At 36.2% G+C, this 16,014-nt stretch overlaps 1 protein-coding gene across 1 annotated transcript in view; it reads left to right on the top strand.

Moving 5' to 3' along the window:
* The window catches only part of hcn4 (hyperpolarization activated cyclic nucleotide-gated potassium channel 4), a 94,861-nt gene that overhangs the window by 74,924 nt on the left and 3,923 nt on the right, over positions 1-16,014 (top strand). The window contains exons 7-9 of the mRNA XM_051134544.1: positions 7,038-7,202; positions 9,715-12,329; positions 14,963-15,194. Coding sequence (XP_050990501.1) covers positions 7,038-7,202; positions 9,715-11,162 — 1,613 coding nt within the window. The 3' untranslated portion in view covers positions 11,163-12,329; positions 14,963-15,194. The remainder of the gene's footprint in view (positions 1-7,037; positions 7,203-9,714; positions 12,330-14,962; positions 15,195-16,014) is intronic.

The following is a 16,014-nucleotide window of genomic DNA, read 5'->3' as shown; positions in this document are numbered from 1 at the left end:
AAGGTGTTTTGAATGGTAAGTGGTTTCTAGGGTGTTCTGATTGGTTGCTAGGTGGTTTCTAGGATGTTGTAAATTGCTGCTAGGGTGTTTTGTATAGTAGGTGGATTCAAGGGTGGTCTAAAATGTTGCTAGGATGTTCTGTATGGTTACTAGGTGATTTTTAGGGTGTTCTGGCTGGTTGTTAGGGTGTTTCAGATTGTAGATGGTTTCTAGGGTGTACTGAGTGGTTAGTAAGATGTTTTAGATGGTTGTTTTAAGGGTGTTCTGATTGGTTTTTAGGGTGTTTTGTATGGTGGGTGGCTTCTAGGGTGTTTTAAATATTTGCTAGGTGGTTTTAGGGTGTTCTGAGTGGTTGCTAGGTGTTTTTTAGGGTGTTGTGCATGGTCTGTAGGGTGTTTTGGATAGTTGGTGGTTTCTAGGGTGTTCTGCGTGGTTGGTAAGATGTTCTAGCTAGGTTGTTTTTAGGGTGTTCTGATTGGTGGCTTGGTGGTTTTTAGGGTGTTGTGCATGGCCCCTAGCGTGTTTTGGATAATTGGTGGTTTCTAGGGTGTTCTGGGTGGTTGCTAAGGTGGTCTGGATGGTTGCTAGGTGGTTTTTAGGGTGTTCTGATTTATTTTTATGGTCTTTTGTATGGTTCTATGGTGTTTTAAATTGGTTGCTAGGTGTTCTGAGCGGTTGCTAGGTGTTTTTAGGGTGTTGTCCATGGTCCCTAGGGTGTTTTGGATAATTGGTGGTTTCTAGGGTGTTCTGAGTGGTTGCTACAGTAGTCTGGGTGGTTGCTAGGTGGTTTTTAGGGTGTTTTGTACTGTATAGTCAGTGGTTTCTAGGGTGACCTGAGGGGTTTCTAAAGTGGTTGAGATGGTTGCTATGTGGTTTTTAGGTGGTTCTGGCTAGTTGTTAAGGTGTTTTTGATGGTTAGTGGTTTCCAGGCTGGTCTAGATGGTTACTAGGTGGTTTTCAGGATGAGTGGTTGATAGGCTGGTCTGTGGTTGTGTTTAAATCTCTGACTAACTGTGAGCAGTAGCACTAGTGATGTTCTGCACTACTGAGAAATAATAAGGGCAGACAGTCACTCTGATATCCTTTCTTTTGACACATACACGCTGCAGGTGGACCGTCACTGTAATACATGTGCCGTCAGCCTCTCTGGATAAAAGCTTCAATCTGCAGCAAAATCTCAAAGCGCGGCAGGAGTGTGCCGTGTGTGTGTGTGTGTGTAGGTCATTTTTAGTTAAATGTCATGATCGGGGACGTTTGATTCATTCTAATCTAGAAGCAGGATTTCTTCGGGAAAATCCCCCGGATCCAAGTCATCTCAGCCTGTTTCTGTCGCATAAGGAAGAAAATCGATCTCGCTGTCTCATCAGTGTTGTCATCTTGTGTCACTTTCACTAGACTAAAGCTAATCTGAGACAGCATCACATGAGTGAGTGTGGTTCCAGAATATGTTCTGAGGTGCAGGAAGTGACATCATGACATCATGTCTCTGCTCATGAATATTAATTATGTCGTGCATACCTTTCTTGGTACTGTAACATTAGTGAACCGTCCATTCACGTAAGTCATTAATATTCACGAGGCAAACCTTCACTTGGGATTTGTAATTCAGGTCTTGTACACATTTTTAAGTTGAAAGGCCGTCAGGAAACATCTGACCTGGCATTGAGAATGAATATCAGACCAACTTTACTTTGATCTGTTTTTCTGAGCATACGTATCCTAACTTACAGCTTAAATCTCCAAGGTGTTTTTATCTAGAGATCATACATTTTTCAGACTTTTCTTTTTTAATATGAGCCAACAAGTAGATATATTTAGATATCAGCTGACTACATTCAGTAGATTCAGACTACAAAAACAGCCGACCGGCACCTCTGGTGTGAAACAGAGAGAAATTGTGTGTATTTTTGTGTATTTCTCTGTGTGTGTGTTTGGACTGTGGTTCTGGCTGCCTCGTTTGCCAATGGTTGGAGTGTGAGGCTGCTGTGCTTATAATCCTCTCACGACTCCAGCTCTCTGACTCTCATTACACACTGACACATTGAGAGTTTTTAACAGGGAAACTGCTGCACAGGTTCACTGATTCCCCTTTTTTTCTGGCTTTCTTGGTGAATTTATTCTGGCTTATTTCTTAATTTCTAAGTCCTAATATATCTGTCCATTAAAACCAGTGAAATTATGCAGAAATGGCAGTACATTAGAAATAGCATTAGAGTATAATAAAGTCTAATACATGTTTTGAGCAATATGGCATAAGATGCAATAAATGCATAAGATGCAAAAAATGCAATAATATTTTACAGCAGATTTGAATGTGGATCATCTATTCGACTTTTGCTTTATAATGAATTATCAGTTAATCATTCTTGTAATTCATAATAATATTGTGAATAATCTGATATTTAGGTTTGTGTCCATCAAGTTACAAATAAAAAGAGGAAATGACTATTAAATAATAATTAATTATGAATTATTATTATTTGTTTATTTGTAATGTAATTTATAATTATGAATTAGAATGTATTTTTATTATTATTATTATTTAATTCACTGGATTATCCAAAAATACCAATACCTAAACCTTTTTTTTGTTGTTGAATTTCCAGCAAAAATAATTACAGCATTATATCTATACTGCCATGGTACCATGCTGCTGTTTTTGTTTGTTTGTTTGATTCATGTTTTTTTTTTTTTTTTAAACAAATATGATGGTATATAAGTAGTGATTGCTTGATTAATCAACCAATATTTGTCTATTTTGAGATTATGTTCGTATCATCCTAGCTCTGAAGTGTTTGTGATGTTTAAATATATGCAAGCGATGTTCCAGAACAGATCCACTTAGTGTTTAATGACAAAAACACAGTCATACTGCAGAGTTAAAGGGACAGTGCATCCAAAAATGAAAATCCTGTCATTATTTAGTCAGGCTCAAGTTTTTCCAAACAAGTTTGAGTCTTTGGTTGATTTTTAAAAAATGTTGGTAACCAAACAGCTGCTGGTAGACAATTTTTCTTTCCATACTATGGAAGTCAGTGGCTACAAGCACTTGAGTAAATGATGCCACAGTTTCAGTTTGGGTGTACTGTCCCTTTAAGATTACCCTGATCCACACACACCCTCCATCATGGTAAACAATCCCGGTATTCCATCAGATTATTCCAACCTGGACGTTGATGCAGTTTCATTTTGATGGGTGTATATATATATATATATATATATATATATATACACAAAATACAACTCTTTCAGTATGGAATGCTTATAAATGCAATTTAGTATAATTATAAACGCAAATAATTTTAATAATAAATGCATTTAGAATAATGTATTATTATAATTTGCATTATTAACCTAAAGAAAAAAATATTCTTACAGCAATGAAATGCTTATAAATGCACTTTATAAATGCTATTTAGTATAATTATAAATGCAAATAATAACAAATAATTATCATAATAAATGCATTTATAATAATTTATTATTTATTATAATTTGCATTATTAACCTAAAAAACTATAGTCTTAATACTCTGCCAGTATGATTTTTTTTTTTATTAATGCAATGTATTATAATTATAAATGCAAATTATAATAATAAATGTTATAATGAACGCTAAATATATTATATTTATAATATTAAAGGGACAATTCACCCAAAAATGCTGTCATCATTTACTCACCCTCAAGTTTTTCCAAACCAGTTTGAGTCTTTTGTTGATTTTTAAAGAATGTTGGTTACCAAACAGCTGCTGGTAGACATTTTTTTTCCATACTATGGAAGTCAGTGGCTACCGGCACTTGAGTAAATAATGCCACAGTTTCATTTTTGGGTGTACTGTCCCTTTAAAATAATCCTGATCCACATACACACACTTCATCATGGTAAACAATCCCGGTATTCCATCAGATTATTCCAGCCGGATTTCCTGCTGGACGTCGATGCTGTTTTATTTTGATGAGTCAGAGATCAGCTGTTGAACGCATCACGCTAATGGAAATGCTGCCATGAGCTAAACGGAGGTCAGTGTGAGATCACAAATCCATTCTGGAACAAATCCGGTGTCACTTCTGTGTGTCCAGTTGACATTTCATTCCAGTGACATGTCGAACAGGAAAATTGTACTCTTTCATAGCTCAGCAGACAAATACAAACAAGTCAATAGTCGTCATACAGTAGGAATACTGACTGAGTGTGAATGCAGCTCATGCATTGATTAGTGCTGTGAATCTTACGATTTGATTCAGATTCAGGGAGTCAGTTTAAGTGAGTCTTGGTGCTTTGTAAACTGGTTCGACATAAGCTTTGAATTATTAGTAATAAATCTAAAATTCTAATATAGAATTTCTGTCTTGTCTTTGAAAAGAATCACAAGGTGTCTGTAGATTGATTTCTTCCCCCATCCCTAATATCGATGTTTGGCACTTAAGAAACAGAGAGGATTGTGGGTAGTGGTTGTTTAGCAGTGAGCAGACAGAGGTTTTTCTGTTCTCTGGAGGGCAGCAGAGGGCGATGTTGCCAGTTCTGCACCCCGATAAATGGGGCGTAATTCTGCTGATCCGCTGTGACATATGAGGTCTGCCAGTCCTCTAAGCTCTGAGTGGCATTTAGTGCTTCAGCTGTGGATTACAGGACATGTTTAATCCAAAAAAGGGGGAATGATAGTTGTTTGAGATTGTTTTTGTTTTTTCCTTGATGGAAAGTCAGCTCTGGATGTGTTTGGAAAGAGAATGTGATTGGAAGTGTGTGTTTTCTGGTGTGTACACACAGGTTCACAGAAGGTTCATGCTGAACAGTGATGCTGTTGAAGCTCAGCATCATTTCTGGCAGGATTTGACACAGATGTCAATGGTGTCGTGCAGCTTTAATGTGTGTGTGTGTGTGTGTGTGTGTGTCTTCAGGAACAATGTGAAATGAGCTAAAATGAGATGAGTCATTTTTGTTGATAATTACATGTGCTGATGACATTTTTTTGTTATAATATGATTTTGGTTAAATTCCATTTACATACAGTAAATCCAGTTTAGATCCAGTTACTTCACAGTCTCCATAAAGTTTTAGAATTTACATTGACTTGGGTTAAATACAGTTTTCAGAGAAAACTGCATTCTCACAACCTTCCAGTATAAAATGCTTACAATGCATTTTCTAAATGCAAATATAATTTATAATAATATATTATTTATTATAATTTGCACTATTTATTTAAAGAAAAGGTAAAACATTATATTTCCAGCCTTGCTTGGAAATTTTATAAATGGAATTTATTATAATTCTAAATGCTAGTAATGCATAATAAATGATTATAAATGCATTTTTAATAATTTATTAGTTATTACAATTTGCATTTCTAACCTAATGTGTGCGTGCGTGTGTGTGTGTGTATATACACACACACACACAACATACAACTACAAGATACAACTCTGTCAGTATGGAATGCTTATAAATGCAGTTTAGTATAATTATAAATGCAAATCATTATCATAATACATGCATTTATAATAATGAATTATTTATTAGAATTTGCATTATTAACCTACAAAAATGAATTCTTACAGCTTTGAAATGGTTATAAATGCACTTTATAAAGGCTATTTAGTATAATTATAAATGCAAATAATAACAAATAATTATCATAATAAATGCATTTATAATAATTTATTATTTATTATAATTTGCATTATAAACCCAAAGAAAACATTTATTTTTACAGCTATGAAATGCTTATAAAAGCACTTTATAAATGCAATTTATTATAATTCTAAATGCTAGTAATAAATAATAAATGATTATAAATGCATTTTTAATCATTTATTTATTATTTATTATAATTTGCATTATAAACAACATACAACTACAAGACACAACTCTGTCAGTATGGAATGCTTATAAATGCAATTTAGTATAGTTATAAATGCAAATCATTATCATAATAAATGCATTTATAATAATTAATTATTTATTAGAATTTGCATTATTAACCTACAAAAATGAATTCTTACAGCTTTGAAATGGTTATAAATGCACTTTATAAAGGCTATTTAGTATAATTATAAATGCAAATAATAACAAATAATTATCATAATAAATGCAATTATAATAATTTATTATTTATTATAATTGGCATTATAAACCCAAAGAAAACATTTATTTTTACAGCTATGAAATGCTTATAAAAGCACTTTATAAATGCAATTTATTATAATTCTAAATGCTAGTAATAAATAATAAATGATTATAAATGCATTTTTAATAATTTATTAGTTATTACAATTTGCATTTCTAACCTAATGTGTGCGTGCGTGTGTGTGTGTGTATATACACACACACACACAACATACAACTACAAGATACAACTCTGTCAGTATGGAATGCTTATAAATGCAGTTTAGTATAATTATAAATGCAAATCATTATCATAATACATGCATTTATAATAATGAATTATTTATTAGAATTTGCATTATTAACCTACAAAAATGAATTCTTACAGCTTTGAAATGGTTATAAATGCACTTTATAAAGGCTATTTAGTATAATTATAAATGCAAATAATAATAAATAATTATCATAATAAATGCAATTATAATAATTTATTATTTATTATAATTGGCATTATAAACCCAAAGAAAACATTTACTTTTACAGCTATGAAATGCTTATAAAAGCACTATATAAATGCAATTTAGTATAATTATAAATGCAAAAAATAAGAAGAAATTATCATATAAAAATGCATTTATAATAATTTATTATTTACTATAATTTGCATTTCTAACCTAAAAGCTATAGTCTTAATACTCTATAATAAATGTGATAATGAATGCTAAATATATAATATTTATATTATATATAAACACAATTCACATGCATTTCACCCTCAAGTTCTTATTTTGCATCTAAAGTGTTTTGTTTTGTTTTGTTTTTGTTTATTTTGGAGATTCTGATGTCAGTACTGACTCTCATTACTGATTAATTCATATACCACAGTGGTAGAAGTGAACACTGATGTGTTTACATCTTCTCTCATTCAGAGATTTGTCTGCTGACACGAGGCAGACGCACCGCCAGCGTCCGGGCCGACACGTACTGCCGTCTTTACTCGCTTTCTGTGGACAACTTCAACGAGGTCCTTGAGGAATATCCCATGATGAGAAGAGCGTTTGAGACGGTCGCTCTGGACCGCCTGGACCGCATCGGTAAGAAGTTTAAAACTGCATACTCCTCCGTACTACTAATACAATATGCATACTGTGCAAAATAAACAGCGTCTGTAAAATCAAGTTTATTTTCATGTACTTAAGTCTCATTATAATGCATTTCTCTTACTGTACAGCAATTGAAACTGAAGCTAAACTAAACTCTCACCCCCTCTTGTGTCTAATGTCTCACAACAGAGTGTAATTTCTCTGTCAGCGTCTCGGGTTTCCTGCCTTATTGAGTCAGTCAGTCTGGGCTTGTGAGGGTCTCGCTGCTGTTTACGCCGCACACGGTGTTTATTTTCCTCAGTAGGAGGGAACACGCTCTTGTCCGTCACTGTAAACATCCACATCCAGCTCCGTCGGCCCACTCGCTGTGGTAAAAACAACAGACTGAATCTTTTGATAGCAGAGCTGTGCGCAAAATGTGATTACTTATTATAGAGAAACTCATAAACCACTTTTTTCATATTCCCTCTTCCTATAGACTTCTGCAGTTTTAAGTCTGTGCTGCTCGTAGTCACTCGTAAGACATCGGTAATTAATTACAGATTAAATAGATTTGCATCTGTCTTGAAATGAAATGAGGTTCACACAGGTCGATCATATCCCTGCGGATCTTCCTGTCAGAAAATGGTCTAAACTCTAATCCAATTAGTAGATTATTATGAAGAAAATAAGAATTATTGAATTATTATTACAGAATTGTTTTAGGTAATCTACACTGAATGATTCTGGGGAGGTTGAAATTAAGTTTAGAGTGAATTAAATCAAGTTCACTCTTTAAAGGTGCTTTTTTTCTTCTTTTTTTCTATCGTTGTGTTGCCTGAAGATCAAAAGTGTCTTGTGTCGTGCTCGGGCTCCGCACCGGCCCAGTGTGATTACAGTAGTAAGTGATAGCGTGACATTACCAAACATAGCAAAGTGCCCTCTGCTCATCCAGGTCTCTTGTTTATATCAGCCCTGTTTAAGCTAGAGGTCGTGTCTGCACTCTGTTTTTGTGCTCTCTCTTATCTGGGGTTTAGCAGTGAGGAGCAGTCAAACGCAGGCCGGTCAGCCTGCAGGAACGATCTGCCCCCTGCTACGCTCAGCTATTTCCATTCGGCCCGTGTCCTCACCGCGAGCGGCCCCGCCGTCTCTGATTGCGCTCGGAGCCGTCCTCGGGCGAGCCCAGGCTCCCGGACTGCAGACCTGTTTAACAGGGGCGATGTGGAGTGTGAGATGAATCAAAGCGCTGTTGAAACAGTAGACGGATCGAACAGAGTGCTGCGTTTGATATTTAATATTCAAGGCGTCGCCTGAGGGTGAATAATACCATTTTTGGTGGGTATTATTAAAAAAGCCATGATCTGTTTGAAGGAAGACTGCAATGCAGCTGAAATACTAACAAGTGACTTAGTACTGACATTCATGGAAAATATATAAAACTGTGTGTGTGTGTGTGTGTGTGTGTGTTGTACACCTGAGGTGATGAGAGATGATAAATTATATATTTTGCTCTTAAGATGTTGTAAATATAAATACATATAATAATATAGTTATAAATTGTGCTCTTTATATTATATTTTAATTGATAAATGCATTGTAAATTTGAATTCAACAAGTACATAAAAATATAAACAAAACAATAAATAAATTCTAATTGCAACTTTGCATGTATTGTCATCTACTTTTTCTGAAATACTGGAGCAATGTTTTATAGCCATCATATCATAGTATATGTGACCCTGGACCACAAAACCAGTCAGAAGGGTCTTTTTTGATTATTATTATTAATTGAGTTTTATATGTCATATGAAAGCTGAATAAAGCTTTCCATTGATGTATGGTTTGTTAGGAAAGGTCAATATTTGGCCAAGATAAAACTATTTGAAAATCTATAATCTTTTTTTTTTTTTAAAAAAAAAAAAAAAAAAAACTAAAATGTTGAGAAAATTGCCTTTAAATTTGTCGAAATTAAGTTCTTAGCAATGCATATTACTAATCATAAATTAAATTATGATATATTTATGGTAGGAAATTTACAAAATATGTTCATGGAACATGATCTATCTATAATTTTTTACCCTTACACTGATTGTCATATTCATATACCATAAAATTATAGAACAAAATACAAACCCCATGGTATTACCATGCCATCATGTCCCCCCCAAAAAAAGTAATACCATGGTATTTTGACATATACCATGGTACTGAATGATTACCATATTCACATACCATACCATGAATTACAAATAACATGGTATTACCATGCTATAATCTGCAACAAAAAAGGTAATGCCACATTACTTTTATATATACCATGGTACTGACTGATTACCATGTACCATCATATACCATAGAATTATAGAACAGAATATAAAGTTACAACAAAACCATGGTTTTGCCATGCTATTGTGTTCACAAAATAGTAACACCACAGTATTTTCTGTTAGTGTGGTTTCTTATATTTATAAAAGAAATGTTTTCTGCTGACTACAAATCAGATATTTTGTCTTTGATCTCTTAGGGAAGAAGAACTCCATTCTCCAGCACAAGGTCCAACATGACTTGAATTCAGGGGTTTTGAACTACCAGGAAAATGAGATCATCCAGCAGATCGTACAGCACGATCGAGACATGGCTCACTGCGCCAACCTGATGCAGAGTCCGTCGCCGCCTGCTCCTCCGTCCCCTACTCCCGTCATCTGGGCTCCCCTGATCCAAGCGCCTCTACAAGCCGCTGCAGCCACCACATCGGTCGCTATTGCACTAACCCACCACCCCCATCTCCCCGCCACTCTCTTCCGACCACCGGTTTCCGTTCTAGGGTCAAGAAACGAGCCGCCCGGCCGGCTGAAGAGGTTTCAGACGGTCGCACCAAAATCTGGAGGTCCCGGATCGGCCGGCGACTCTCCATCCGGGTCCCCATCAAAGATGCGTCCAGGAGTCGATACACCTCTTCTCGCATCCCTCCGAACGCACCACTCATCAGGTGCCACCAGTTCCAGCCAGCAAGCTGGAATTTCATTGTTCCCATTCGAAAGCTTCTCTTCTTCATCGGCTTCGCCGACTTCTAGCACCGCACAGCTTCATTCGCAGCCAAGACAAAAGCAAGGAGTCGCCCCCAGCACTCCTCCACAATCAGGACGTCTCCAACCATCAGGTGGAGTTCCAACTGGAATCCTGGCTACAACTTCTTTGAATACTAGTCCTCTTTCCACAAGCTTGTTCAGTCACGCCCCTAGTCAGTTGCTGCACAGCCAACCCCCACCAAAACCCTCTCAAACGGGCTCCCTCCAGCAGTTTGCGACCGGAGGGGGCAAGACTTCCACTGGGTTAAATCTCTTCCATACTCCCCCACCCGGATCCCCTGCTTCCACCCGTTCCCAAGCCCCCGAGAGTTCCACATCATCCCACATCCCGCCTGCATTATCCACGTACCTTCCTTTAGAAAGGTCAGCGCTGGCCTCGCTCGCTCAGTACGGCTCAGCGAACGCCTCGCCGTGCTACACCCCTCTGGCCCCGAGTCCGACCATCCAGAGCCCCGTCACGGGGAGAACTTTCCACTACAGTGACCCTTCCAGTGCCGCCGGCTCCCACAGCTCCCTGCTGCTCCCGCAATCCTCTTGTCCCGGCCAACTCCCGGGTCACCACTCTTCCGGCACGGACTCTCCGTTGGGTCGCTTTTACGAGGATTTGAACATACTGTCCAGCTCCCATCCCGTAGAGGCAGCGGGTCAGTCTTCCCCTCGGGAGCCCGGTTACTGCCTCTCCCCGTATTCGTCCCCGACGCTAACCCCCAAACCCTGTAGCTCGGTATCGGGGCACATGGCCGGCCCCGTACAGACTTCTCCGGGCTCTCGAGGCCAGGCTCATTCTATAGGGACGTCACCTGCACTTTCTCTCCCGCGAGCCTCCGACGGACACCCGTCGGAACTAGAACCGCCCCGTTCGAAACTCCCTTCCAATTTGTGAGGCTAAATCACACCCTCCTAACTCAGTAATAGCGATCTTCCTCTGTGTGGCGTTTAACCTTTTCTTTCGTTATCTCTGTATTGGCACTGTGTTTCAATCATTTTAAATATCTAAATATTACTGTGATTTTAAAACGATAAGACTACCGCGTTAACTTAGAGCTCTAGATTTCTTTCGTTTTGCTTTGTTATTCTCCTTTTTCACTCATGAATATATATCTATGGAATTATATATTTAAATATATGTTAATCAGTCAATAGGAGGGTGTGAAATGCTACATATATTGAGACCTAGAGGACAATTGTTTATTTTATACCTATGCCAAATTCATCTACAAGAGTTTGGTCATTAATATTGACTTGGACATAAAGACTCCTATGCACTGCATACGAAAACTGATTTTTGTCTGATCCAAAACCTTTTTAGTCGCCCTATGAGGATCACATATTGCTGATCTTGCATCTAAGGGTTTGTGTTTAAGGGGTTGTACTTGTTTTTTCATCCTACAGATGTTTTGGAGAGGAGAGCATACTGTAGGAAAACCAAAAAAATCCAATCCACGTTAGCATTTCTTCATTTTCGTTCAGCCTCACTGTAGTAATATCAGCGGGCATTGAGCATTGGGCGTCAGGAGAGAGGGTTTGAGAAACATCCCAACTAAATCACAATTCACTTGTGTCTTCCAGGATCTTATGATAGTGTAGCCCTGTGTGTCTGTGTGAGTGAATGTGGTGAAAGAGCTTGATGCAAGTGGCAATCAAGTTAGACTTACCAAGAATAGTTTTGCCTTTTCACAGCAACCGAGGAGTACTTCCATGCAACATTTCTTGTTTGTGCATAAAATAAGCCAACAACATTATAACATTAGTCCAAAAGCTGCTCAAATTTGGTTTGTTTTTCTATATCTTTAGCTGCTATTAGGTGGAATCGAGTGAAGGATTCTGAATGTACCGTGTAAGTCCAAACGATGACGATCAAATCCGTTCAGGGATGGTGATTGAAGATATCTGCAGACGTCCGTCACACACACCTGAGTCCTTCGCAGGTCACAACTCACGTCGCAGCGTTCTGATTTAATAGGACAGGCAGGCACATTTCGGGCGACCTTTGACCCTTGTCAGCTTGAGAACAGGACAACACGATGACCAGCGTCAGACAGATGGGCCGGTATTGTAATGATGCACAAAACATGATTCAGTTTAAGCAAAAAATATATATATACACTACCGTCTCGCATTTATTCTATCAGAAATACAATAAAAACTAATATTTTGAAATATTACAAAATTACAATTACAAAAGGTTTTCTATTTTAATGTATTTTAATCTATTTTAATGTATTTTAAGATATAATTTATTCCTGTGGTGGCATTGTTCTGCTATATAATGAATCTTAAAAAGAATTAATATTAAAATTAACAATGTTTTTTTTTTGTAACCTGTGATAATTTATCTTTGATGAATAAGAAATGTTTGAATGGTAATTTTGAACGGTAGTGTATATAGCACAATATACAAAATATTTTTAATGACCGATCTGTCAGTGGAAAGTTTTTTCAATGTCAAGAAAAGATTTTTTTCCTTACATTTAGAAGGTTAAAATTAATACATTTATATGCACACTACCGCTCAAAAGTTTGGGATCAGTAAGAAGTCTCTTATGCTCATCAAGCCTGCATTTATTTGAGCAAAAATACAGAAAAAAACAGTAATATTGCAAAATGTTATTACAATATAAAATAATTGTTTTTACTTTAATATACTTTAAAATATAATTTATTCCTGTGATTCAAAGCTGAATTTTTATCAGCTGTTACTCCAGTCTTAAGTGTCACATGATCCTTCTAATATGAAAATCATTCTAATATGCTGATTAATTATTAGAATTATTAATGTTGGAAACAGTTTTGCTGCCAAATACGTTTTTGCAACCTGTGATCCTTTTTTCAGGATTCTTTGATGAATAACAAGTTAAAAAGAACAGCATTTATTCAAAATATAAATCTTTTCTAACAATGTAAATCTATGCTATCAATTTTTATTAATTGAACACATTCTTGGTGAATAAAAGTATTAATTTCTTTAAAAAAAAAAATGTACTGAGACCCTAAACTTTTGAACAGGAGTGTATATTGTTAGAAAAGATTTATATTTTAAATAAATGCTGATTTTTTTTTTTTTTTTTACTTTATATTCATCAAAGAATCCTAAAAAAAAAAAAAAATCACAAATAAGCAACACAACTAATGTTAGCTGACAGCAACTAATGATGCAGAAAAATTCAGCTTTGATCACAGAAATAAATTAGATTTTTGATGTATATTAAATTAGAAAAATGTTGTTTTACATCGTAATAATATTTGACTATATAATTATTTTTTTCTGTTTTTTTGATCAAATAAACGCAGCCTTGATGAGCATTAGAAACGTATTTAAAATACATTAAAAATCTTACTGATCCCAAACTTTTGAGCGGTAGTGTATATACACTGTGTGCAGAATTATTAGGCATGTTGATATTCTGGTCATATTTTTTTTCCAAACACATTTTACCAATTCCAAACCACATCAGTCTTAATAACTACTGTTAATTTTGTGTTTAATCATTTATATGTGATATATAATTGTCCGTGAAGGCTGGAAGTGAAAAACTCCTTATATTCAGGTGTGCAGGATTATTAGGCATGTTTTCGTTTACAAGTTTTGGGAGTTCATTTTAGTCCATCTCTGCAAGTCAGACTTTTCAGGATAAGAGACTAAACATGAACTCCCAAAACTTACTGCCAGATTTTGGAAGATAAATTCTTGAATCAGAGGTACAAGAGGATGTGATGCTTGTCCTTCAAGAGTCACTCTCAACTTATCTGTCTCTAAAGCATATAAAAAAACTGTCTTCATGTATTTCACAAGACGTCAGCTTGTTATTCTTATTAAGTCAGGGGCATTTTTTAGGATTTTTTACCAAGCAAAGTCTCTGAGAACCTGACACATTGCACTTCTGAAGACCCCAGGTAGGTTGCAGTTCTGGAAAATGGTGGCGCTGGAGACTAAACGGTTCCTGATGGTGTCACACCTAATTCTTCACCTTAATTCCTAATTCTTTTGCAGTTAACATGCATCTTTTCTTCTCCAGCTGTTTTTTCTGACCATGCAGACTCAACAAGCATTTCTCTGTCCAATGGTCAAGCCTTAACTTTGCAAATTCTTGTAATGCATTAGTATTGCATTCTTCTCATGGGCATTTAATAATTTGGACTTTTCAGTCTGGGTTAAATCTCTTTTTTGGCTCATTTTAGCTGTAAACGAAAACATGCCTAATAATCCTGCACACCTGAATATAAGGAGTTTTTCACTTCCAGCCTTCACGGACAATTATATATCACATATAAATGATTAAATACAAAATTAACAGTAGTTACTAAGACTGATGTGGTTTGGAATTGGTAAAATGTGTTTGGAAAAAAAATATGACCAGAATATCAACATGCCTAATAATTCTGCACACAGTGTATATTACACATAAATATTAAATTTTTTTAATTTTTCCTGTGTCAGAAAGGGGTGTTTTTGCCCATGCAAAACTCGCTACTAACATAGTAGACTGTTGTGGGTGGTTGCTAGTGGTAGTAAGTTGCTGTGCTGTTGCTAGGGTGTTCTGGTTGGTTGCATAGCCTATATTCATATCTGGAGTCTTTCTGTCAGAGAAATGGTTTTCTTCTGTAACATAAATGACAAGCAAGTCACTGTGTTGTTTCTAAAAGCCTATTTGAGATTTTTTCCCTGTTCTTTCTCACCCTCAGTGTGTGTCGAAGTGAAATCAGGGACAGCGTTTATACACACCTGAGAGCGTCTGACCTGAGGAAAGTTCATAAGTTGCGAAAACTCCTCAACTTTTGAGAGGGGGGAGAAAGGGAGACGGGAAGCACAAATGCAAGGAGACACTGATGTATTGAGGAGGTGATGTGTGCTGACTGGCAGCCAGGGGCCCGGCAGGTAGGCAGGACCCCCGCGGGCCGCTCGCCGTGATGAGAGGTTTGTTCTGGGAGCCTCCGCCGCGTCTTGTGATTGTTTCTCAGGGCTCTCAGAAGGTTCCGGAGGGGGTAGCGTATTGATTGTGGAGAATTCGAGAATTTTTTCTGTGTGACAGTTACATAAATAAATAAAAACACAAAGACAACCGGAGGGAGCTGAACCTGTGTAGGCTGAAAGAGAAGGAATCAGGGCGAAAGAGTGACTGATTAGAGAAGTGTAGCACGAAATCCAGAACAGAGCCGTCAAACAAGATAATGTCACTTCACTGAATCAGACCGTCAGTTCAGATCCAGAATCACTGACCTCTCGACTCGTACTATCAAAATCCCACACTCATTTTCAGATATTTTGTTTTAAATGCAAAGATGCAAAGAATGAAACACAATGAAACACAAACAGAACATTTACTTTTAGATTAAAAGTGTAATAATATGAGAGTATGTCGAAATGTTATGAGAATAAAGTCGAAATATCACAAGAATAAAGTCGAAATATCACAAGAAATTACAAGAATAAAGTCAAAATATTACGGGAATAAAGTTGAAATATTATGAAAATAAAGTCGAAATATCTTGAAAATAAAGTCGAAATATTACGAGAATAAAGTCAAAATATTATGAGAATAAAGTTGAAATATTATGAGAATAAAGTCGAAATATTTTGAGAATAAAGTCGAAATATTTTGAGAATAAAGTCGAAATATTTTGAGAATAAAGTAGAAATATTATGAGAGTAAAGTCTAAATATTTTGAGAATAAAGTCGAAATATTACGAGAATAAAGTCGAAATATTACGAGAAAAAAGTCAAAATATTACGAGA

Source organism: Labeo rohita, chromosome 18 (genome assembly GCF_022985175.1).
Source record: "Labeo rohita strain BAU-BD-2019 chromosome 18, IGBB_LRoh.1.0, whole genome shotgun sequence".
Taxonomy (NCBI): Eukaryota; Metazoa; Chordata; class Actinopteri; order Cypriniformes; family Cyprinidae; genus Labeo; species Labeo rohita.
This window is presented reverse-complemented; position numbering and strand designations above follow the sequence as displayed.